The sequence below is a fragment of the Fukomys damarensis genome, unplaced genomic scaffold (genome assembly GCF_012274545.1).
Source record: "Fukomys damarensis isolate Sample0158 unplaced genomic scaffold, DMR_v1.0_HiC HiC_scaffold_4, whole genome shotgun sequence".
Lineage (NCBI taxonomy): Eukaryota > Metazoa > Chordata > Mammalia > Rodentia > Bathyergidae > Fukomys > Fukomys damarensis.
The window spans coordinates 258771-279445 of NW_022900916.1; the positions used below are offsets into that span (position 1 = coordinate 258771).

General features: G+C 41.9%; 1 protein-coding gene across 2 annotated transcripts in view; it reads left to right on the plus strand.

Annotated features, from left to right (window-relative positions):
• Abcb4 (ATP binding cassette subfamily B member 4) overlaps positions 1–20675 on the plus strand; it is a 58308-nt gene that overhangs the window by 18612 nt on the left and 19021 nt on the right. The window contains exons 9-20 of one of the 2 annotated variants that reach the window (XM_010636469.3): positions 2013–2126; positions 3927–4037; positions 4714–4839; positions 7049–7252; positions 7599–7769; positions 9710–9871; positions 14581–14754; positions 16584–16730; positions 17360–17464; positions 18606–18683; positions 19196–19279; positions 20133–20336. In XM_010636469.3, the coding sequence (XP_010634771.1) occupies positions 2013–2126; positions 3927–4037; positions 4714–4839; positions 7049–7252; positions 7599–7769; positions 9710–9871; positions 14581–14754; positions 16584–16730; positions 17360–17464; positions 18606–18683; positions 19196–19279; positions 20133–20336 (1680 nt within the window). The other variant, XM_010636475.2, reaches the window with a different exon arrangement.

Here is a 20675-nt window from a genome sequence, read left to right on the forward strand (position 1 = left end):
GACCGAACAGTCTAATAAGTCTCAAATAAGAGACACACGTGACATTAAAAGGAAACAAAAAAGGAATGAAGAAATATGTACTGGTGTCATCCTCATTCTGTGGCTGAGTTTCACTGTATGTGAAAGCAAATATTATTATAGACAGGTCAGATACAAGAGAATATTATTATAAAAAGCACCAGCTATCTGAAACATAAGAAGAAAAGTTCATCTTTCTGTATGAAAATGAAGATATCAGTAGCTTTATTTCATGACTAAAATAATATACACTAATTATACTAAGAATAAGAATGTACAACTTCTAAGATTAAATTACAGTGTAATAATCCATAATATATTTGTGATGATGGGTGTATTATCTAGACCATTTTCTATCTATGCAAACATTTTTTCTTTCCAAACTGGGACTATAGCATGTGTACTTTAAAAATAAAATAAAATAGCCAAGTTTTATGACTATCTTTCTATGTGACTGATGTTCAGACCAGTGCACAACCGTTTACACAGACATCTGTTAAAACCTGCACGTCCCCATCTTCCCAAACAAGGCCTGAGTGATGATGATGCCTGAGGGTCATTAGGAAAGTCAACATTTTCAAATCGCTACTCCCGGTGGTATCTTGAGTCTTCACTTGGGCACTGTGGGCCGTTCGGCTGGCAGAGTTTTCATCACCGGGGAGTCTACTGTTTCCCACTTCCTCTGCGGCATCCCTTTGGAAGCTCTGCACTGTTCTTCACTTCCTCACTTACTGTTGAAGTTTATGAAAGGTAGTTAAGGCTGACATTTCCTCTCAGCCTTCACGATGCGTTTGTTCGCTTCATTGTGTCCATGGCATGTGGACGATGACATGTACCGTATAGGACTGAGAGTAATACCCATGATGAAGCAAAGTCCTGCACAAAGTCCAGGGCTTTTACTGCCTCAACCTCAGACCATCTATTTTGGCGGAGACAGTTTCTCTTTGTCCTTATCTGTACTGCAGATGGTGGACAGATATCTGACTGATACGCGGTTCCGGTACATGATGTCACTGTGCTTGGAGAAAAGCCACACTACATGTAGAAGTTTCACTGTGCCCCAAGAGAACAGCGTACCGATCCCTCATTTATGTTTTCTCAGTTTAAAATGCTGTTAATCTGGATTCCTAAAACTACATTCTGAGCTTTTCTGTCTCCCTAGTGAGAAGTACATGAAGGGAACTGTTCCTTTGTATGCTATGGGACAGATAGACCGTGCGCCAGTGCACGTGGGAGTGAGTTAGTGTTTTATAAATGGGGAACTCTTATTTTTTATGTTGAAAATCTTTACCTACCTATCTGTCCATCTATCCAATTTATAATGGTGCTTTATAAGGAAAAGTCCCTAGGCCAAAAATCTACCACGTTTGATAGTCAACACTCTGTGAATGCCACACATAGTTATAGAGAGCCATACAGTCCTGAATAATAACACTGATGGGGAAACTGTTTCTCTCTGGTGGCAGAGCCAAGAAGATAGGTTTGAAAAATTTTTTACTGTACATTCAGGAGAAGAGCAACAGACAGCTTGGTAAATTAGACAAGAAGAATGATTTTTGAGGTTGGAGAAACCCAGTTGGGAAATAAAATGTTGAATTAATGTTATAAATTTTGCTCTTTAGTAAAAAAACTTTTACTTTTATTTTTCATTTTAATTTTAACTGACACATTGGAGGTGACTTATCCTGATTCTATTATTATACCTTATATATATATATATATATATCAAATTATCATAGTACAAATACTATGTCTCAATAAAGAATAAAAGGGGCCAGGATTTAGCTGAGGTGCTGCTGCCTGCCTTGCAAGGTTCGATTCCCCAGTACCCTCCCTCCCCACCAAAATTACTAAAGCTTTCTTAAAAGATAAAGTTAAATGCAACCTTTAACCTTTCAGTTGGTATAACCTTTTTGTTGTTTCATACAAATCATGATGTAAATAATAATGAATGCTGGAAGGGACATAACTTTTCCTCCTGTTATTTTGTGCAGGTCTTCTTTTCCATCCTCATTGGAGCATTCAGCATTGGCCAGGCTGCTCCATGTATTGATGCTTTTGCCAATGCAAGAGGAGCAGCCTATATGATTTTTGGAATTATTGACAGTGTGAGTGATCTGTTAACTTAATGCTGAAACTGGAGTCATTCAATTTGGCTTTAGGTGACACTTTTTTGACCAACTATATTAAATAAGTTACATTGATTACTGTCTTATTTACTTTTCTCATTGCTGAGACAAAATACCTGACACTCAAAGTTAAAGGAGGAATGGTTTATTTAGCTTACAGTTTGTAGAGGTTTCAGTTCATAATTGACTAGCTCCATGGCAGGGTGGCGTAGCAGAAGGGCATCACAGTCCATGGCAGGAGGAAGGCAGCAAAGCAGTGAACTAGCAAACAGCAAGTGATGACCCTCTTTCTGTCACTTATATTTTATCCAGGCTACATGCTCTGAAGGTGGGTTGCTCTCGCACCCAGGGCAGGGCACCCTTAATCCTCCCCAGAGCTATCCCAAACCAATCAGGACTAATTTAGTAATTACACGCCCTTGATCCCAGCATCACACACTCTAGATCCAGCCTCCTCAGATGGCATGAGGGTTAGAGGGCACATCTAGACAAAAGCCATAACAACTACAGTGGAATTTAGTAACATGAAATTAATGATCTCCTTATAGCCTCTTACTGCTTCAAAAGTTTTTCTTTAGGTAATATAGTCACAGTAATCTTGCTGTGGACAAATACACCTGCTATAGTGTATTATTATTATTATAGTTGAAAGCAAGGACGTTTCTTTCCTTACATTTTCTTTTTCTCATCATATTTTAGCCAGATTGTAAATATTATGGTTTCTATGTAGGATTGGGGGTAGATAAATTATTGATAGGATAAATTGACATGTCTTGCTATGGGTTGCAACCCAAATATTATCCCTGCATTTTATGATTTTGAGTGAACTATATTGAATAAGTTGAACTGACTACAATGAAAAAGAAAATATTTTGCCATATTGATGTCACTGCATTTACACAAACAAGATGCAAAATAGATAGTGAAAATTTGATACTTAAATTTCAGTAATATCTCCTATTTCATTCCAACTCATAAGAAAATTGCTCAGCTTCTGAATATATTGAAAGTCCTGGCCCCTAAATAATATAATAGGGTTCAGGGATTTAGCTCAGTGATTCTGCCGCCTGCCTCACAAGAGCAATGTCCCGAGTTCAATCCCAGGTACCAAAATAATAATAATAATAATAATAATAATAATAATAATAATAATAATAATGTGATGAAGCCAGTCATGGCGGCGCACGCCTGTAATCCTAGCACTCGGGAGGCTGGGGCAGGAGGATCACTATGAGTTCAAGACCAGCCTGGGCTACAAAGTGAGTTCCAGGTCAGCCTCAACTACATAGTGAGAATGTCTCAAAAAAACAAAACAAAACAAAAAATAATAATAATGTGATAATCATTCAGTCAATTTTATCAACCAAATCCATTACATTTACTATTTAGGATTAAACTAATTTTCACTAAATGCTGAAATACCTGGCCTTATCAAGTATAGTATGTTTTTGTTATTGCAGTGGTATAAATATGCATAACTGTTTAGAAAATTTATGAAGATTTGCCAAACACTTACAGTGAAATATTGAATGAAATGAAATGAATATTTTCAATATATTCTTCATGAAAAGGCTATTTACTGAAAGGAACATTTTCTTGTACAACACACACACATGTATATGTACACACATACACACACAGACTGCACTGTGAGTCTTTCTCTGGTGAGGGGCATTGTACTATTCCACGTTCTATTGTTAGAATTTGCTGAATCATATTTCTTTAAAATGTAATTATTTATTCTGTGACAAAATAGTCATTGCATTTTGTTTTATTTAGAATCCTAAAATTGACAGTTTTTCAAAGAAAGGACACAAACTAGACAGCATCAAAGGAAATCTGGAATTCAGTAATGTTCATTTTTCTTATCCATCTCGAGCCAATGTCAAGGTACTGTAAGAAATGTTTGTGGGCATTCCTAACGCAGCTTGATTGCTTAATCATCTTAAATAATAAATTCTGAGATGTGGAGGTGCACCGGCCTGTAATCCCAACACCCTGTGAGGCTGAGGCAGGAAGATGGCAAATTCAAACCCAGCTTGGGCAGTATATTGGCTTAGGGATACCCTGTTTCAAAAACATAAATTTAACTAATAGTGTAAATAAGGTTCAAATTGTATAACTGATCATATGAAATAGGAACAAAAGGTCTAAAGGAGTAGGGGAAGTGGGAAAAGTAGGGGCAAAGAAAGAAGGGAAAAGAAAAAAATATGAGAAAAGACAAAAAATGGAAACAAAGTCTCTAAGAACCAAGATACATCATGTAAAGGTATAAGATCCCAATGATGGATGTAACTGTATTGTATACCTAAAGTGTATCAATAAACTTAAAGAAAAAAACAAAAACAAAAACATAAATTTAAACCAATAAAGTGTTGTAGCTTAGTGTGAAGGCCCTGGGTTCAATCCTCAGCACTGCAAATGAAGGAAGGAATGGGTGAAGAGCCGCTTCTTTTAATATTGAAGGTGCTTTCTCGTTTGGAAGTTCAGTCCCCTTATTGGATACATTTTGTTTCAAGTTGAATTATCAGGGCTTAGTTGTGAGATGTGATCCCTATCCTCGCAGATCCTGAAGGGCCTCAGCCTGCGCGTGCAGAGTGGCCAGACCTTGGCCCTGGTCGGCCGCAGCGGCTGTGGGAAGAGCACGGCAGTGCAGCTGGTGCAGAGGTTCTACGACCCCACCCAGGGCACGGTGAGTGGGACGCGCTCGCAAAGTGGCCTTGAAGCAGCAACATAGCTGGTAAAGGAGCCTGCGAGCTGCAGCCTATCGGGTGAGCAGCGCAGTGGGCTGGGCCCGCGTGGGGAGGACAGCCCTCCCACTGCGGGGTCCTGGGTTGGGCCGGACACGGTCCACGCAGCGAGTGTGGAAAGCTGCTCGCCGGACTCGGATGTCCCAGAGCAGCAACAAATCCGGCACCAACACGGGTCTCCTAAATTTTGGGGTGGCTAAAGGGGAACAGTCACAGCTTGGGCTCCATGTTTTGTCTTTTGAATATTTTCTTAGAAATGCAAACTTACAGAAAGGTGAAAGAAGGGGAACGCACCTATGCTGTTCCCCCAGATTCACTCTTTGTTTCTATTTTGACCCACTTGCTTTATTATACCCTCTTTCTGAGTGTGCGTTATTCACACTCATTGGCTCAGAAGAAAGATATCCCTTATATAACCACAAAATAGCTATTAAAGTCAGTACATCGCACGATGCTGTACTCACAATTTCCTCAATGTTCCCAACTTAAGGGCAGTGAGTTCCTATAATATTAAAATGTAACTCAACAGTGGTGAAGCAGATTATGAAGTGAAGAGAAAATTTAAAAGCCATCAGCAAGGCATTAGCTTAGAACGGAGATTGTGAGAATGAATACAGAATGTTCTAGGATACATGATTAATTATTTAATTAATTTAATCAAGTTAAGTATTCTTTGAAAAGTCTGACATTATGATTTGGGGAGAGAGGCCGTTCTCCTTACTAAAGTAAACTCTAGTAAATGTTTTTCTTTATTTTGAAAAAGAACCTAGTAATATGCCAGCCACTAAGGATAGTGATCTGAAAGTGACCTATTTTAAATTAACTAGAATAATATGCACATATTATTTTTAGAAAATACACATCAGCAGAACAAGAAAATCTTCAGCAGTTTTGTAACTCAGAAATAGTCACTCTTCACTTTATGGTTCCCACTTTTCTAACCACTGAAATAACTTAAAAAAATACCCCAAGGTACTGTTGATTACTTCAAACTGTCCTAAAACCCCTCTCCAGTAAAGTAAGAAACTGAGATAAAAGCAAGTAATAAAGTGGAGCAAACTATTTATGATATGTAAATTACATTTAATATTTGAAAGTAATATGTAATATGAACCTATTAAGGCAACCCTGCTCATTATAGAATGCAATTTTGCAAATATTTTGAAACTAAATACAAATTTGTAAAATGTTTCAAGAAATGGTCAGCTTCAGTTAAAATATATATATATATATAGATAGGGCTGCAGATTTAGCTCAGTAGCACCACGCCTTCCTTGCAAACACAAGGTTCTGAATTCAATCCCCAGTACAAAAAAAAAAAAAAGAAAAAAAATATATACACACATACACACACATATATACACACATATATATAGCTATAGATATAGATGAACAGAGATAAGCTATCATCTTATTCATATTAATTAGAAAAAACAAATTAAGATTATAAAACCCAATGTTAGTAATTACAATGAGGCAAATATATTTATATATTCCTGGTGATGCTATAAATTATTAAAATATTTTTAGAGCGTTGTTTGTTCAGCCTTTATTGAATGGGCATTAAATGCCCAGCAAATGCCAGTCATTGTACAGTCCAGAACTGTTACCCAAAAAGAAAAATAGATCCTACTCGACATGCTGAGTCTCTGCTTTTACGATGATTTTAAAAGGAACCAAATTCAAAAAGTGGGAAACACTGAAGTAGATTAAGGCATGTTGAACATATCATAAAATGAGATCAAAATGATAGGTAGACTAGGTGGGCAACTGGAAATTTTTATTTAAATTTAGAATCTATAAGTAAAAATAACGGCATAGCAAAAACATAATGAGATGCGGTAGAGCACTTGCGTGGGTGTCACAAACCCTGGGTTTCTTCCCAGCAGCACAAAAGCCAGATCAACAAGTACATAACCCAAAATAGCTTATGGAGAACAGCCCATTAAAAACACTATGTGAAGAAAATAAATATCAGAACACAGTATTAACCTTTAACTTTTATTCTTCATATCACTCACTGCATTTCCAACTGCCATTTCTAGCTGCTGAAATAAGTTCAGCACTAGCTAAGAGTTTTCACAATAAAGAGTACTGCTGCTTTACCTGTCCGATGGTTTAAATATTTACCAGAAAATATTTCTCTTTCAGATTAGTATTGATGGGCAGGACATCAGGAGCCTTAATGTGAGCTATCTGAGGGAAATAATTGGAGTGGTGAGTCAAGAGCCTGTGCTATTTTCTACCACTATTGCTGAAAACATTCGCTATGGCCACGGAAATGTCACCATGGATGAGATCGAGAGAGCTGTCAAAGAAGCCAATGCCTATGAGTTTATCATGAGATTGCCACAGGTAAAGGTTCTGACAGCTCAGTCTTCCCTGAAATTAGAATTCCACCTCGTGGCACTGACTTCAAAGGTTAAGCTAATGCTTGAGATGTAAGGTTGTCCAACTTTGCTAGATGATCCCTTGAATTCTTCCATAGAGGCTTAAGGAGTGCATTCTGGTACATAGATAGCATAAAATTGTAAACAGTGTCTGTTAGCAGCTTTCTTATAAGTCACTGTTCATTTTGATTTATGATGCAGTAGGATGGTTGAAACTAAGCTCCGACTTGTCTTTGTGTATTTCTAGTCTCCCTCCCTTTTGTATGTAAAATACTTCCAGAACTCTTCCATGCTTCTGTTTTCTGTTGTAGAAATTTGACACCCTGGTTGGAGAGAGAGGGGCGCAGCTGAGCGGTGGACAGAAACAGAGAATTGCAATTGCACGTGCCCTGGTTCGCAACCCCAAGATCCTGCTGCTGGACGAGGCCACATCAGCCCTGGACAGCGAGAGCGAGGCCGAGGTGCAGACTGCGCTGGACAAGGTCAGGGGACCCTGAGTGCTGGGGGACAGCAACCCAAACTTCATTGCAGATTCCTATGGATGCTCATAGACTCAAGGGCAGATGAAGCACAACACACACAAAACCCTATGTGCAGATGAGGGTGTCTTGTGGGCCTTCCAGCCTCTCCTTTCCATCAGGTTGCAGGGTCTGTGCAGGTGGTCAGCGCCCGAGCTTGCAGTGACCACCAGGCAGAGCCCAGACCCGGGCCCGGCAGTAAAGCACTCAGCTTGGTCTCTTCTCTTCTTATTTTCCTTTTCTCATGTTTATTCCTTTTCCCCCTTTCCCTTCCCCTACCCCTCCCACTTTCCCTCCCTTTTGGACCTTTTCTTCCTATTTCACGTTATCTATTATACTTTTGTCTTTTCTTGCACACAGAAAGGCTTTGATCAAAAGTAGTAGTTGTACTAAAATATACAAAGAAATTAATAGAAAAATAGTTAAAACTGTCCAAGTATTTTAATGAGGGAACACTGCTCCTTTCTTTGGTGTACCATAATCTATTTAGGAGTTAAAACTATTTCTTTGTGGTTACATTAATTTCACTAAATCAGGAGGAAGTAAATAATTCCTACAAAACACATACAGACATACAGAGAAAAATCTAGTTGCATCACTGGGGTGTCTGGGAGCTCTGGAAAAAATCTATTTGTGTCAAAGTTTATTCTGGTCAGCTTTTCTTGGACAAGGGTGGCAGGTGCTTGCCCCTCTTCCCACACAGCCTTCACTCCCAAGTCTGACTGCGGTTCCTCTGTATTGATCTGCTGATGCCATGTCAACCTGATGTTGTCATAATGGTAACACAGTCACTGATAGCACTTTAGTTATCATGATTAGAGTCGTGTATATGATGAATCAAATTATTTCTCATATGCATTATATGAGGACTCAGTCGTGTAACTCTCATATGAGTAAATATTTGGGAGTGCTCCTCAGGGCTGACATGCTGAAAATCAGAGAATAGTTCAAATGTTGTCCAAGTGAGCTATGTTCTAGCCTCTCCTTTTAAAATGGTGTTTCTCTTTTATATTTACTTAAACACAGCCAGTTCATCTGGATTTTATTGTAGTATAAGGACTAAAATAGAAATGCTGCAGTATTTCTTCCATTTGGCCACCACTTATTTATCAAATGTCATTTATTGTATAATTTACCTTTTCCCTGCTAATAGGCAACACCATAGTTGCCATATAAAAAGCGTTGGTCTGGTGGGGCTTATGAACATCAGAGTGACCATTGTTAATAACATAATTTTAATAATTTGATGGGCATTATCCAGGGCTCGATCCACCAGGCCAATATGTGAGATCCCTGAACAGCTTACAACAGTGATTTGTAGATTTTAGCATAATAAAATCCATCTGGATCACCTGTTAGGGTGCAAGCTACTGGCTCTGCTCCAGAGGCTAGAGTTCAGATGGTTTTTGACCGCGATTTGAGCTATCCTAATCCCAAAGTACATTTTCACCTGAACTGCAGCCTAGAGGCCCGTCCAAGCTGCGGTTAAAATCATGCTCTGGAGAAGGCTGTCACTTGGCAGTGACTTACGAAAGCATTCTTCCCTATGGTGCTTCTGCCAGAGTCCCTAGTAGACCACAAAAGTCAGGGCCAGGGCTCCTCAGCCTGATGTGAAAGACAACTGTGGAAGGTCAGGCCCTTGTTGTTCTTGAGTTACACACCACTGTGGCCCCCAGAGCACTCCTTGTCCTGAAAGGTTAACCACCTGACTGGTCACCAACTCCGGTTTGATTTGAACCTTGAATGGAAGAGTGACGTTGGTGTCCTAATCACACAGAGATGCCCCTGTAAACTCTCTTGCCAAAACAAGTAGTATGCACGTGAGAGGTCAGATGTGTGTGCTGGCTGGCAGTGTGCTGGTCCCACAGCCCTGATGCGGCACAGCATGTCTCTCTCCCCGTTAGGCCCGAAAAGGCCGGACCACCATTGTGATAGCACACAGACTGTCTGCCGTCCGTAACGCCGATGTCATTGCTGCCTTTGAGGATGGAGTCATTGTGGAGCAGGGAAGCCACAGCGAGCTGATGAGGAAAGAAGGGGTCTACTTCAAACTGGTCAACATGCAGGTATCTCCTTCCTGGTCCTTTCCCTGTGGTTCACCTCTCAATATTGTGTTCTTTAAACAGTTCAGATAGGATCCACACTCGTGCAGACCAGGAAGAGTTAGGAAAGGCCCAGAAGTGACGAATGTCTATGTGAGGGCATAGTTCAGAAGCTGTGGGAGAGGCTGCGAGAGAAGGCCCTGGGCGTGCAGGACGGTGCCAAGAACGCTGTGAATGCACCCTTGGGAGAGTGGGTCTTAGCTGCCTGGAGAACGTGTCCACCCTACCAGCAGGGGTGACCTGGTGGTAGGAGGAGGAAGAAAGCAATGGCAAGGTCTAATAGTTCCAGGAGGTCCCACGAGATCTAAAACTGCTTTACTGAACCCAGTAAGACCAACAGCAAAATCTGTGGCTCTAGAGAAGTTTGGTTGTCTTTGGTTAGATTGACAATTATTAATGTATCATATTAAGCGAGATAATATATTGTGCTTTGTCTCACTTCAGCAATTTTGCAGAATAAATAACTTTAAAATTTTTATTCTACAAATGTGACTCAGACTTTTAAGAGTATATACACTTGCTTTCCTATATCTGTAATTAGTATACACATACATGTTTGTTTTTTCTTGAATATTTCAGAATATTTCAAACGCTATTTTAATTACTTAGGAATAACTATAAATAATGTGAAATTAGCTATTTCACTAAAGTTATATATTTGCTGTGCCTCCAGCATTTCTCTATTCTAAATATTACTGTGTGAGCACAAGTGAGCCAGAAAAATGTCAAAAATTTGCCTTGATTTCTTCAGTTTCCACATTTAGAATACTAAACCAACCATGAGAAGTTGTTACAAGTTTAAGAAATAAGCATCTTCCACAGAAAGACAAGTATTGTTACTTTTCATATGTAAAGCTAAAAAGTTGATCTTCTAGGAGTAGAGGGTGGAATAATGTTTCTAGAGGCTGGGAAACGGGAGACGGATACAAAGAGGCTGGATAAAGGCTGAGTGTTCTCATGGCAAGACAGGAAGAATAACTTCTCCTGCTCTATAGCACGTCAGGGTAAGTAGTTGACAACAATTAATTGTATGTTCCCAAATAGCTAGTAGAGAGGACTTTGAATGTTTCCAACATGAATGATAAATGAAGTGACAGATACATCAATTACCCTTATCTAATAGGAAAACATTGGTGTACTGAAATATCACACTGTGTCCTACTAAGATATACAATAATGTGTCAACTAAAATGCATAATTATACTACTCATATAACATATATAATAATGTGTAGACATTCATTTAACAACAGAGTTCCATTCCTGCAAATAAGCTGTCAAATGAATCAGTCACTAAATGAGGCATTGTGTATATTATGCACATTACAATATTCAAAACAGAGGAATGGTCAAAGGCAACTCCAGTTTAATGACTTTGCTTTTATTTGTATAACTTTTACATGCAGTACTATAATATATAACAGAACATAAAACTATAGTACTGTACTGTCCAGTACAATCAGCAAAACTTAAACTACTGTATAAACAAGGTATATTGTACAAAAAATATATTGAGCCCCATAAACACAATGGATAGAACTACACACATGAAGAAGATGGGTTGTGAGTCTAACTCTGAACAGCAGACCTTGGTCTCAGTGCAGTCATTAAATGAAGAATATCTGTATTTTTAAAAGGAAATGAAATAAGCAACTGAATATACCAAAGAAACCACCTAAATGTTTAAAAGGGTGAATTTATGATATATGAATTATACCTCAGTAAAGCAGTTATGTTTTCTTTTTAAAAAGAACCTAATGCAAATAAATGCATGATTAATGGTAGTTACTGAAACTTGTAAATTCCCCAACATGAATGTATCACGGAAATGATAGGCTTGCACTTGACAGAGGCTGTTCTCCAGCAGGGCAGGAGCCACAGTGTTTTGCCAGTGGCTTCCACACAACCACACTATGCAGCTCTTCATCACTCCACTGATACATAGTTACCTGAAGTCCGTCTTAGTTGTCATGTCACTGAAGTCACCAACGCTCTGCGATTTCACCACGATGACACATAATCCTTAAGCAAAGTAACACTTTCTGCCTCACTGTCCCATCCTCCTGTGGTGCGACCTGGAAGAATGACCTTCCAATCCCACCGGAACTGAGCACTGAAGCAGGAGCTGATAGACAGTTCTGACCTTTCTGTATCATATTCCCTGAGCTTTCCTTCCTAGGAAATGCTACACATTTTTAGACTGAGTGGTGAACCAGTCTGATAGAAAGGTGATAGCTTTGGGCAAGTTATGTAAGCAAATTGGGTTTTGATATCTCTGTTGTAAGAGTGGGACTTGCATTAAGACAACCTCAGACTCTTCTACCAGCTCTGGGATCCAGTGATTCTTAGGTGGTCTCCGCCTGGATGTCTCCACCCTTCCCACTTCTGGCTTGGGTTTTGCCACTTATTTTCCCTTTTTTAGGTGGGGAGTGTTTGAGATAAGGTCTCACTATGTAGTCCAGACTGGCCTTGAACTTGACACGATCCTCCTGCCTCAGCCTCCTGAGAGTGGGATCACAGATATGCGCCACTACACTGGTGCATCTACCTTGCTGTTGGAGAAGTGGAGGAGAAAACTGTGATAAGCTGAGAGCTCAGTAGATGCTCACATTGATGCTGCTTCCCACCCCTCCAGACCCAAAGGCCAACATAATTCTAATTCAACTTTGCTTGGCTTTGTTTCTAAGAACTACCAGTGCTGCTTCATTGGGTAGACTGTTTTGTTGGTTCTTGGTTCTTTATTTTAGCATATCTTAATTTTTTGCTGATGTAAAGTAATGTATTCTTAGGTTTAAAAGTCTGCTCATTTAAAAAAAAACTCAAATACAGGACCAGGGATTTAGCTCAGTGATGCCACCACTTGCCTCACAAGCACAAGGTCCTGAGTTTGATCTCTGGTACCAAAATAAACAAATTAACTCAAAGATATATACTTAGACATTTTAAAGTCATCACAATTTAAATTCTACAAAAGATCACTGGCTACTGTAATATTTAGTCTTCATCTTGTGAGCCTGCAAGAGTTAAGAGTATCTTAAAATTCCTTTCATTATTCAAGAGATTGGGCATCTTCTCACATGTTCAGTGGCATTTGCTATGTTTTCATTTCTGTATGTATTTTTTCCTGTATTAGGCCACTTTTCTATTGTGTTCCTCATAACGTTTTTTATTGATTTATAGAAACTCTTTGTATAAAAGGAAAACACACTCCTCCATTGCACATATTGAAAACATTTTTTGTTTTGTTTTGTTCCATCCAGTTTCACTCTGTTGATTGATTGGCTGCCATAAAAAAGCTTTAGAATTTTATAAAATTAGATTATCATTTTTTAAATTTGGGGTTGTTATTATAAAGGATATTCACCCATATTTCCTTTCAGCATTGATTGTTTTAATTTTACAATTAAAACTTTAAGCCAGTTAAAGCATATTCGAGGGTAAGAATTGAGGGCTATTGGTTGTAAATGTATGCTTTTTATCACCTGGTGAAAAGTGACCACCCTCAATTTGGAGCTCAGTGACCTCTCTGCTAAAGTGCCCAACAGCAACTGAGGGAATGCCTTAGATAAGGTGCAAAAAGTACTGAGGGTTAGGATGTTCCCTGGTCATGGAAGGAAGCTAAGATCTCAATGGTCTTACTAAAGAACTGCCTGCCAATTGAGGTGGACCCTTGTCAGCATGGAGGAGATTACAGAAGGAGGGAAAGATAAGGGGAGGCTTTCAAGAGAGGTGGTCCAGTTGGACTCACCATGAGATAAATTTTTGTAACTTCCATGTTGCGCAAGTGGCAGGAAAGTGTGAAGTGTTTTTGAGCTGTCCTTTAGTAAAATATATCTGGTATCAGTGTGAGAATAGACGAAAGTAAAAATGGAAAGAATCAGTTAGTTGTCTAAGCCTTTAGCCTAGGTTGGGAGATAGCATAAATCATTTCAATAATAAGTAAGTCCGCCAAGCAACGCATATTGCAAGTGATTCAAGGAGATACAAAAGCACATGGGCAGCATTCTGCTGGGGGCTGAACATTCAGCTGGAAAGCTGACGAGACAGCATGTGGAGGTGAACATTCAGAGCTACTACAGGTGCATATGGCAGCAGCCATCAGTTGAGTTTGCAACAGAACCAGCAGAAGGGGAGGAGTCAGAAGCTTCTGCTACAGGACTGACCGTGCAGGTGCGGTCACCTGGGGTGAGGTGTGAGTCCGGGGAAGAGTGCACAGAGGGTGAGGAGAGCAGCCTTCACCATCTGCTGTGGGTGTGCTTTGTTCAAACTTCAATAATGTTTCTGTTTCTTCTTTCTTCTTCTTCTTTCTCCTCCTCCTCCTCCTCCACCCCCTCCTCCTCCTTCCCTGGTGCTCCTGACTTGTTCTCTGGATTCTCAAACACAGAAAATTCCTGCTGGGTGATGAAAATTGTGTCTTTACATTTCAGAAAGCTCTCACATACTTTAGTTCTCATATTGTTCAAATTGGAAAGAACTTTCCTGTCATTTCAACATCTTTTACTTCTGTGGGACAGTGGACTTTTTAGTTTTCCAGCTAATCTTGGCAGAAAGCTGTTATGAAATCTAAAAATATTGACACATGTAATATTAAAAATTGCTTTATTATTTTAAATTTGAAGGACACATCCATCTTGACACACATACACATAATTTAACATTTTGTTTTTCTTTCAGACATCAGGAAACCAGATTCAGTCAGAATTTGAACTGGAACTGAATGAAGAAAAGGCTGCTCCTGGTATGACCTCAAATGGCTGGAAATCTCGCATATTTAGGAATTCTACTAGTAAAAGCCGTAAAAATTCACAAATGTGTCATAATGGCCTTGATGGAGAAACCAATGAACTTGTAAGTTCTTTTTCCATTTAAATTATGCCTCTTATTTTATAGTTTTGCAATTGAAATTCTTGGCCTTGCATATAATCTTCAGGCACAGATAATTTCTACTATGAGCCATATTCTTAAAAAAAAAAACAAAAAGGAAATTTTGGGCTGGAGGTTTAGCTCGGTGACAAAGTGCTTTAGTAGTCCATGTAAGGCCTTGTGTTCCATCACCAACACACACACACACACAAAAATTTCACATTTTAAATGTACTTGACAATAAATTAAAATAAATCCCAACTAGAATGGCTTTCCAGTGTTCCAAATAGATCCAAAATATACTCTTTATGCTTAAGGTACTTAATATTAATATTAAATGGTCCATTCATCTCTGAGGTCTACAGGGTGGTCTGGAATGAAATGTCCCCACAACAATGTCGATGACATTGGCTTGCCTGTACTAGGAAACCCAGAATAAAACTGGCTTAAGCAAACTGAGAGTTTTTATTTCTCTGTCACAAAAAAATTATGAGGGGTGAGAAATTCAGGTCTAGAGTAGCGGCTGCTGAGTTAGCAGGGATGCAAGCTCCTTTCCTAGTTGCTGTCACTGTCTGGCACACATCTGTCTCCCATCTGCAAGGTCACATTGCGCCCAAGACTGCATCTGCAGCTCCCGCTGCCGGCTCTGTGTTCCAAGCAGCAGGTAGAGCATAGAGGTTTTCCAGCAGTCCCGCCCAGTACTTTTACGTACTTAGGAGTTGTCGGTCATAACTCACACCGACGGCCATAACTAGTAGCTTCAGGGATATGGAAGGCTAAGTGGAGGACTGGGAATACCCGTGGATATGCTGCAGACCAGGGCTCTGAGGAAGAAGCCCATTTATCATCCTGGAGATAGGACTTGTGGTAATGCTTGAGCTAAGGAGGGAAAACTCCAGTATAAAGCAAATGGTTAATCAGAAAGAAGAGGGCTGAGTGGAACCTCCTTCTGCATTCTCTGTTTCATAGACATGAATATGACCTACCCTTCCTCATGCTTATGTGTTCCATATCCACCTTTGTCTCCAGTGTGATGCAAAACTGTCTCTGTAGTCAGAATATGCTTCTTCGTGAGACCCACAGACTTCATGCTTGACCAGACACATAGTTCGGCATTTGTGGAGGGTCTGATATATGCTAGGAATTGGATTCATTTTGAAGATTCTAAAGACACTGTCTTCTTCTTTTAAAAAGAAATGCACGTACTTGACAAGGAACTATGCAGACAATACAACAAATCACAAGAGAAGTCTGCTCAGGGAAGAGTGATAAAAGAAAAAGGCAGTCATCAGTGTGGTTTTTTAAGTTGGCAACATGTCACAGCAAAGGTGGCACTGGCAGGATTCTGGGGCAAGGAGACCGAGATGATGTTCTTTGGGTGTTGAGAACACCATGCACCTGTTATGTGCATTGTCTCCTTGGACTCTGCTGTCAACCCTGAGAGAGTCAGGGCTGTGCCTTTCCACTATGACAAGGAAAGGACAGCCCAGCTTACAAGTGCCCCCGTAACTATCACACGAGTCTGAGCTGTGATCCTCCAGGGTTGGGGCTGGACTCAGGGTGGCTTGTGCCCAGACCTGGCCACCTCTCAGTCTGCTGAGGCTAGAATGGATACTGAAGACTGCCTCCGGGTGGACAGCCTGAGCAGGCTGTGGCTCAGTCCTCAGGGGTGTTGCCAAGCTGTGTGACATGCCGTCCTGCTCTCCAGGGGTCTGCTGCTTCTTCTAGAGGTCAATGGTCAAGCCTCTTCTGTGTCTGCAAACTCCAGTAACTTGTGCTAGCACCAGTTGTCCTGATTTGTATGTGTTTTTTAGGATGCAAATGTGCCACCAGTGTCTTTTCTGAAGGTCCTGAAACTCAGTAAAACTGAATGGCCCTACCTTATGGTGGGGACCATCTGCGCCCTTGCCAATGGGGCCCTGCAGCCGACATTTTCCATCATATTTTCCGAGATGATCGCAGTGAGTTTGAAAACACTATGTAACAGTTTGAATTAAATCAGTCCCTCAGTGGTTTCTTATCGGACCCTGTCCAGCTTGCTCCTTCCTGGGGTTAAGCAGCTCAAATTAAACTCCAACAAAGTCCTTAGTTCCCTTTTGATGTAAGGTATAAGGGAAAGGGAAAGCAGCCTTTCAGCTCTTCCCAGTTCTGGTGTCAGTGAAGGTACACCGTGTGGAATCAGGGAGGGGGCATTCTAAGTGGCTCTCTTCCCTTGGTCTGACGGGGTGAGGCCATGCCCTCATCTATGGAGAGCCGCCAATGTCCCTGAGGAGCAGCTGGAGTGATTGAGGCAGAGCGTGCAATGAGCACAGCCTGGCCTCGCCACCGAGTGTGTGGGTGAACAGGCAGGGTGCTTTCCCTCTCTGTGCCTCAGTTTCCTCATCTGCAAGGTGACCCCGGCTGCTAGGAAGCTGGGGATTCAGAGGTAAGAGAGATAACTATGTGGAAAATGTGTGAGAGTGTCTGGCTCCTGAGAGTACTCAAGTGACAGCTGTCAGGCTAGCTTTAAAGATGTGACCCTAGAGCCATTGTTTAAGGGAGGAAGGACGACAGAGTCACCCAGCTGGGCTTTGTGAATGTTCTTCCACAGATTTTCGGGTCAGGGGATGAAGTGGTGAAGCAGCACAAATGCAACATGTTCTCTCTGCTCTTCCTGGCTCTGGGGATTATTTCTTTCTTCACTTTTTTCCTTCAGGTAAGCGCCCGTGACCGGCCCTTCTCAGCAGTCTGCCGATCAGTTAGGGAAAAGTAGAACAGAAGGGAACTTCTGAAGCCTGAGCTGCAGAGACAGAGGGCGGACTGCCGCAGGATTACTGGGGTCCTGCTCTCCCGGGGTGCAAGGCCACCTGCAGCAGGAGTGTCACTGAGGAGAAGGGGGGACAGCGCCTGAAGACAGCTGCCCACTGAAACTCAGCGGCTGTGTGCTGGGAAGTGCAGAGGCCCCTCTCTGGTTTGCTGCGACTCTGGGGTGCTAGGGACTCGCTAAACTGATGAACTGGGGGAAAGAACACATATTTTGCATTCAGATTTGCAGACTTGGCCAAACTGAGCTAGTTAAACTTGCTGCAGTTGTTCTTTCCTACCTAATTAGACTTTTATCAGATTTCGTTCGCTTTGTTTAACCCATGGGTATCATGCAATCCTCTCATTAAGTCGGCAAAATACAGTTTCCTGGTCGGGCCCCACTGCACTACTTTTATCTCTGCTGAGCCAGTGAACGGTAAACGGCTTTCCACCTGGAGGTCGTGGCTCTGCTGGACGCTGTGAGGGCGGTCAAGCCAGCCCCAGGTTCGTCAGGTCAGGGAGTGGTATTTGTGGGGCGGGACCAGCGGCTGACACCCAGCAGCGTGTCTGCCTCTCCCGACAGGCCGCGAGGAAGGGGAATGGCAGGCAGGGAGGCCTGGAGGGAGAGCAGCCCCTTGTTCCCCAGAATGAGAACGGGTGGGGCGGTGACAGCAAATGCAGCGTGGACTTAACCAAAGGCGTCCTCCCTCTCCTGCAGGGCTGTGTGACTTCTTTCAACTCACAGCTGTAGTTAATATGGTGTCTTTGTCACTGAGACACTACCCTTCACAGTTTAAAAGAATGAACCTACTAAGAATGATTTAGAAGCCCAAACTGAGGAGTTTCAGTTTTCCGTCTTATTCCAACACGTACTGTACCGATAATGTAGGAGCGCATCCGTGTGAAGTAGGACTTTGAGGTGGGCTGTGGGCCTAGGCTTTTGTTATCTGAATAGCTGGCTAGTGTGCGTAAAATTAGTAAAATTAGTGTAAAATTAGTGTGCATGTGTGTGCTGTTGGAACTGTCAACAAGAGCCTTTTTTTCTCACCCAGGGCTTCACATTTGGGAAAGCTGGAGAGATCCTCACCATGAGGCTGCGGTCTATGGCTTTCAAGGCAATGCTGAGACAGGTGGGCGTGGCCTGGGCGGTTGGGTTTCTTTCACTCAAAGCCACTTTCTGTCCTGTGATCTCTGATGTGCGCATTTCCTCCAGGGGCCTGTGCCTGTACTGAGCAGCATCCTGCAGGATGTCTGGGCCCTCCCTGCCCAGGCTCCTGTGTGTTTTCGTGGAAGTGAGCTTCATTTCGGCAGCCTTTTCTCATCTTGCAGCTGTCCACATCCAGGAGATGCGGTGTCAATTTCAGGACTCAGGCCCTGGTCAGTCCTCAGAGACTCTGGGTGCCTTTGTACAAGGAGGTGGCCACTCACCTCACTGGTTGACATGGGTTTTTGTTTTAGCAGTTATGGAAATTAAAAGGCAATAGCATTTGTAGACAAAAATTTTCATTGGAAAATTTATTACAGGAAAAAAATAAATAAATCTGGCTGTTCCATAGGCAGCCCAGGAAAGGGGAAGAGAAGCTGGCTACTTCACAGCTTGTTTTCATTTGGAGCTAATTTAACTTGTGTTTTTGTACTGCAGGACATGAGCTGGTTTGATGATCATAAAAACAGTACGGGTGCACTTTCCACAAGACTTGCCACGGATGCCGCCCAAGTCCAAGGAGTATGTAGACTGTGCTCTACTGATATTTTTCTTTAAAAAACAAATCTATGGAAGAGCTGCATCTGTTAAGATGCTCAGCTGGAAAAAGTAGAAAGCCCAGGTCTCATTGGCTTACACAGTAGAGAAAGGTTAGGCTTCGGGATTGATTTATGCACCTGCTGAAAATTGTGCTCAAGCAACCAGGACCCTCTGTCATGTGGTCGAGCGCCCTTCAGGGATGGCTTCACTCCTCACAGCTGTGGGTTGGCCACTGGGGGTGATTACAGGTACAAGCTTCCTTGTTTTCCACCACTGGCAGGGGCACACACTGTACCTCAGCCATCAAACTCGAGCCACGTGCCCAGGCCCGAGCCAGTCCCTTGCAGGGGAGGCTGTGCCCTGACCCCCACGCCGGAGCCCACCGCTTCTGCGCAGTGCTCTTGGTTTCTGAACACTACTTCAGCCTAAGTGTGCCTTGTGGCGATGGTTCCTTGGGTTGAGGACACTGACATGGTCTTGGAAGCATCAGTTTCCATCTCCACTTTTGGAAAATAAGTGATCTCTAAGATCAGTGGAGTACGGTGGCAGGTTTCCTCCTCAAACTGTCCTTGCGAGCACGTGTGTGCCACTGCATACACAGAGCAGAGCCACGCATGCTTGGTTCTGCTGTGAGCCCCACGGGCAGCTGAGGAATGAGAGCCAAAGGCTCAACGATGCAAACCTGTGGGCTTGGAGGGTTGTTGTAGAGAGGTGGAGCAGCTCAAGGCAGGAAACTGGGCATCCTGCTGACCAGGAGGCCTGAGGCTGCACTGTTGTCACAGCAGTGATACATCCAGGGCCCCATGTACAGCAATGCTGTTCCTCTCTCTTACAGGCCACAGGTACCAGGCTGGCTCTGATCGCACAGAACACAGCAAACCTTGGAACTGGCATCATCATCTCCTTTATCTACGGTTGGCAACTAACTCTATTGCTGTTAGCAGTTGTTCCATTTATTGCTGTATCAGGAATCGTTGAGATGAAAATGTTGGCTGGAAATGCCAAAAGAGATAAAAAAGAACTGGAAATAGCTGGCAAGGTGGGTTGAACAAGCTTCAGTTAGGAGATGTGTTTTGGCATGTCTTATTTGAATGACCACAGTATACATGTTTTAATGTTTGAGTTCACTGCAACCCTGAACCCCTCCCGACACTGTAGTAATGCTCACAACTCAAAAATGAGGTGATGAATGTAAAGATTTTGGCCTAGGGAAAGTGCTCACCATGTGGGTTTTCAGAATGGGTTTCCTATTAATATCCTGATGCAAATGTCACCCTAGTTTTTAACCTTTTGTGTGTGTGTGTGTGTGTGCGCGTTCGAACACGTGCGTGTGTTTCATTAAGTTTATTGGTACATTTTAGGTATACAATATACTCAT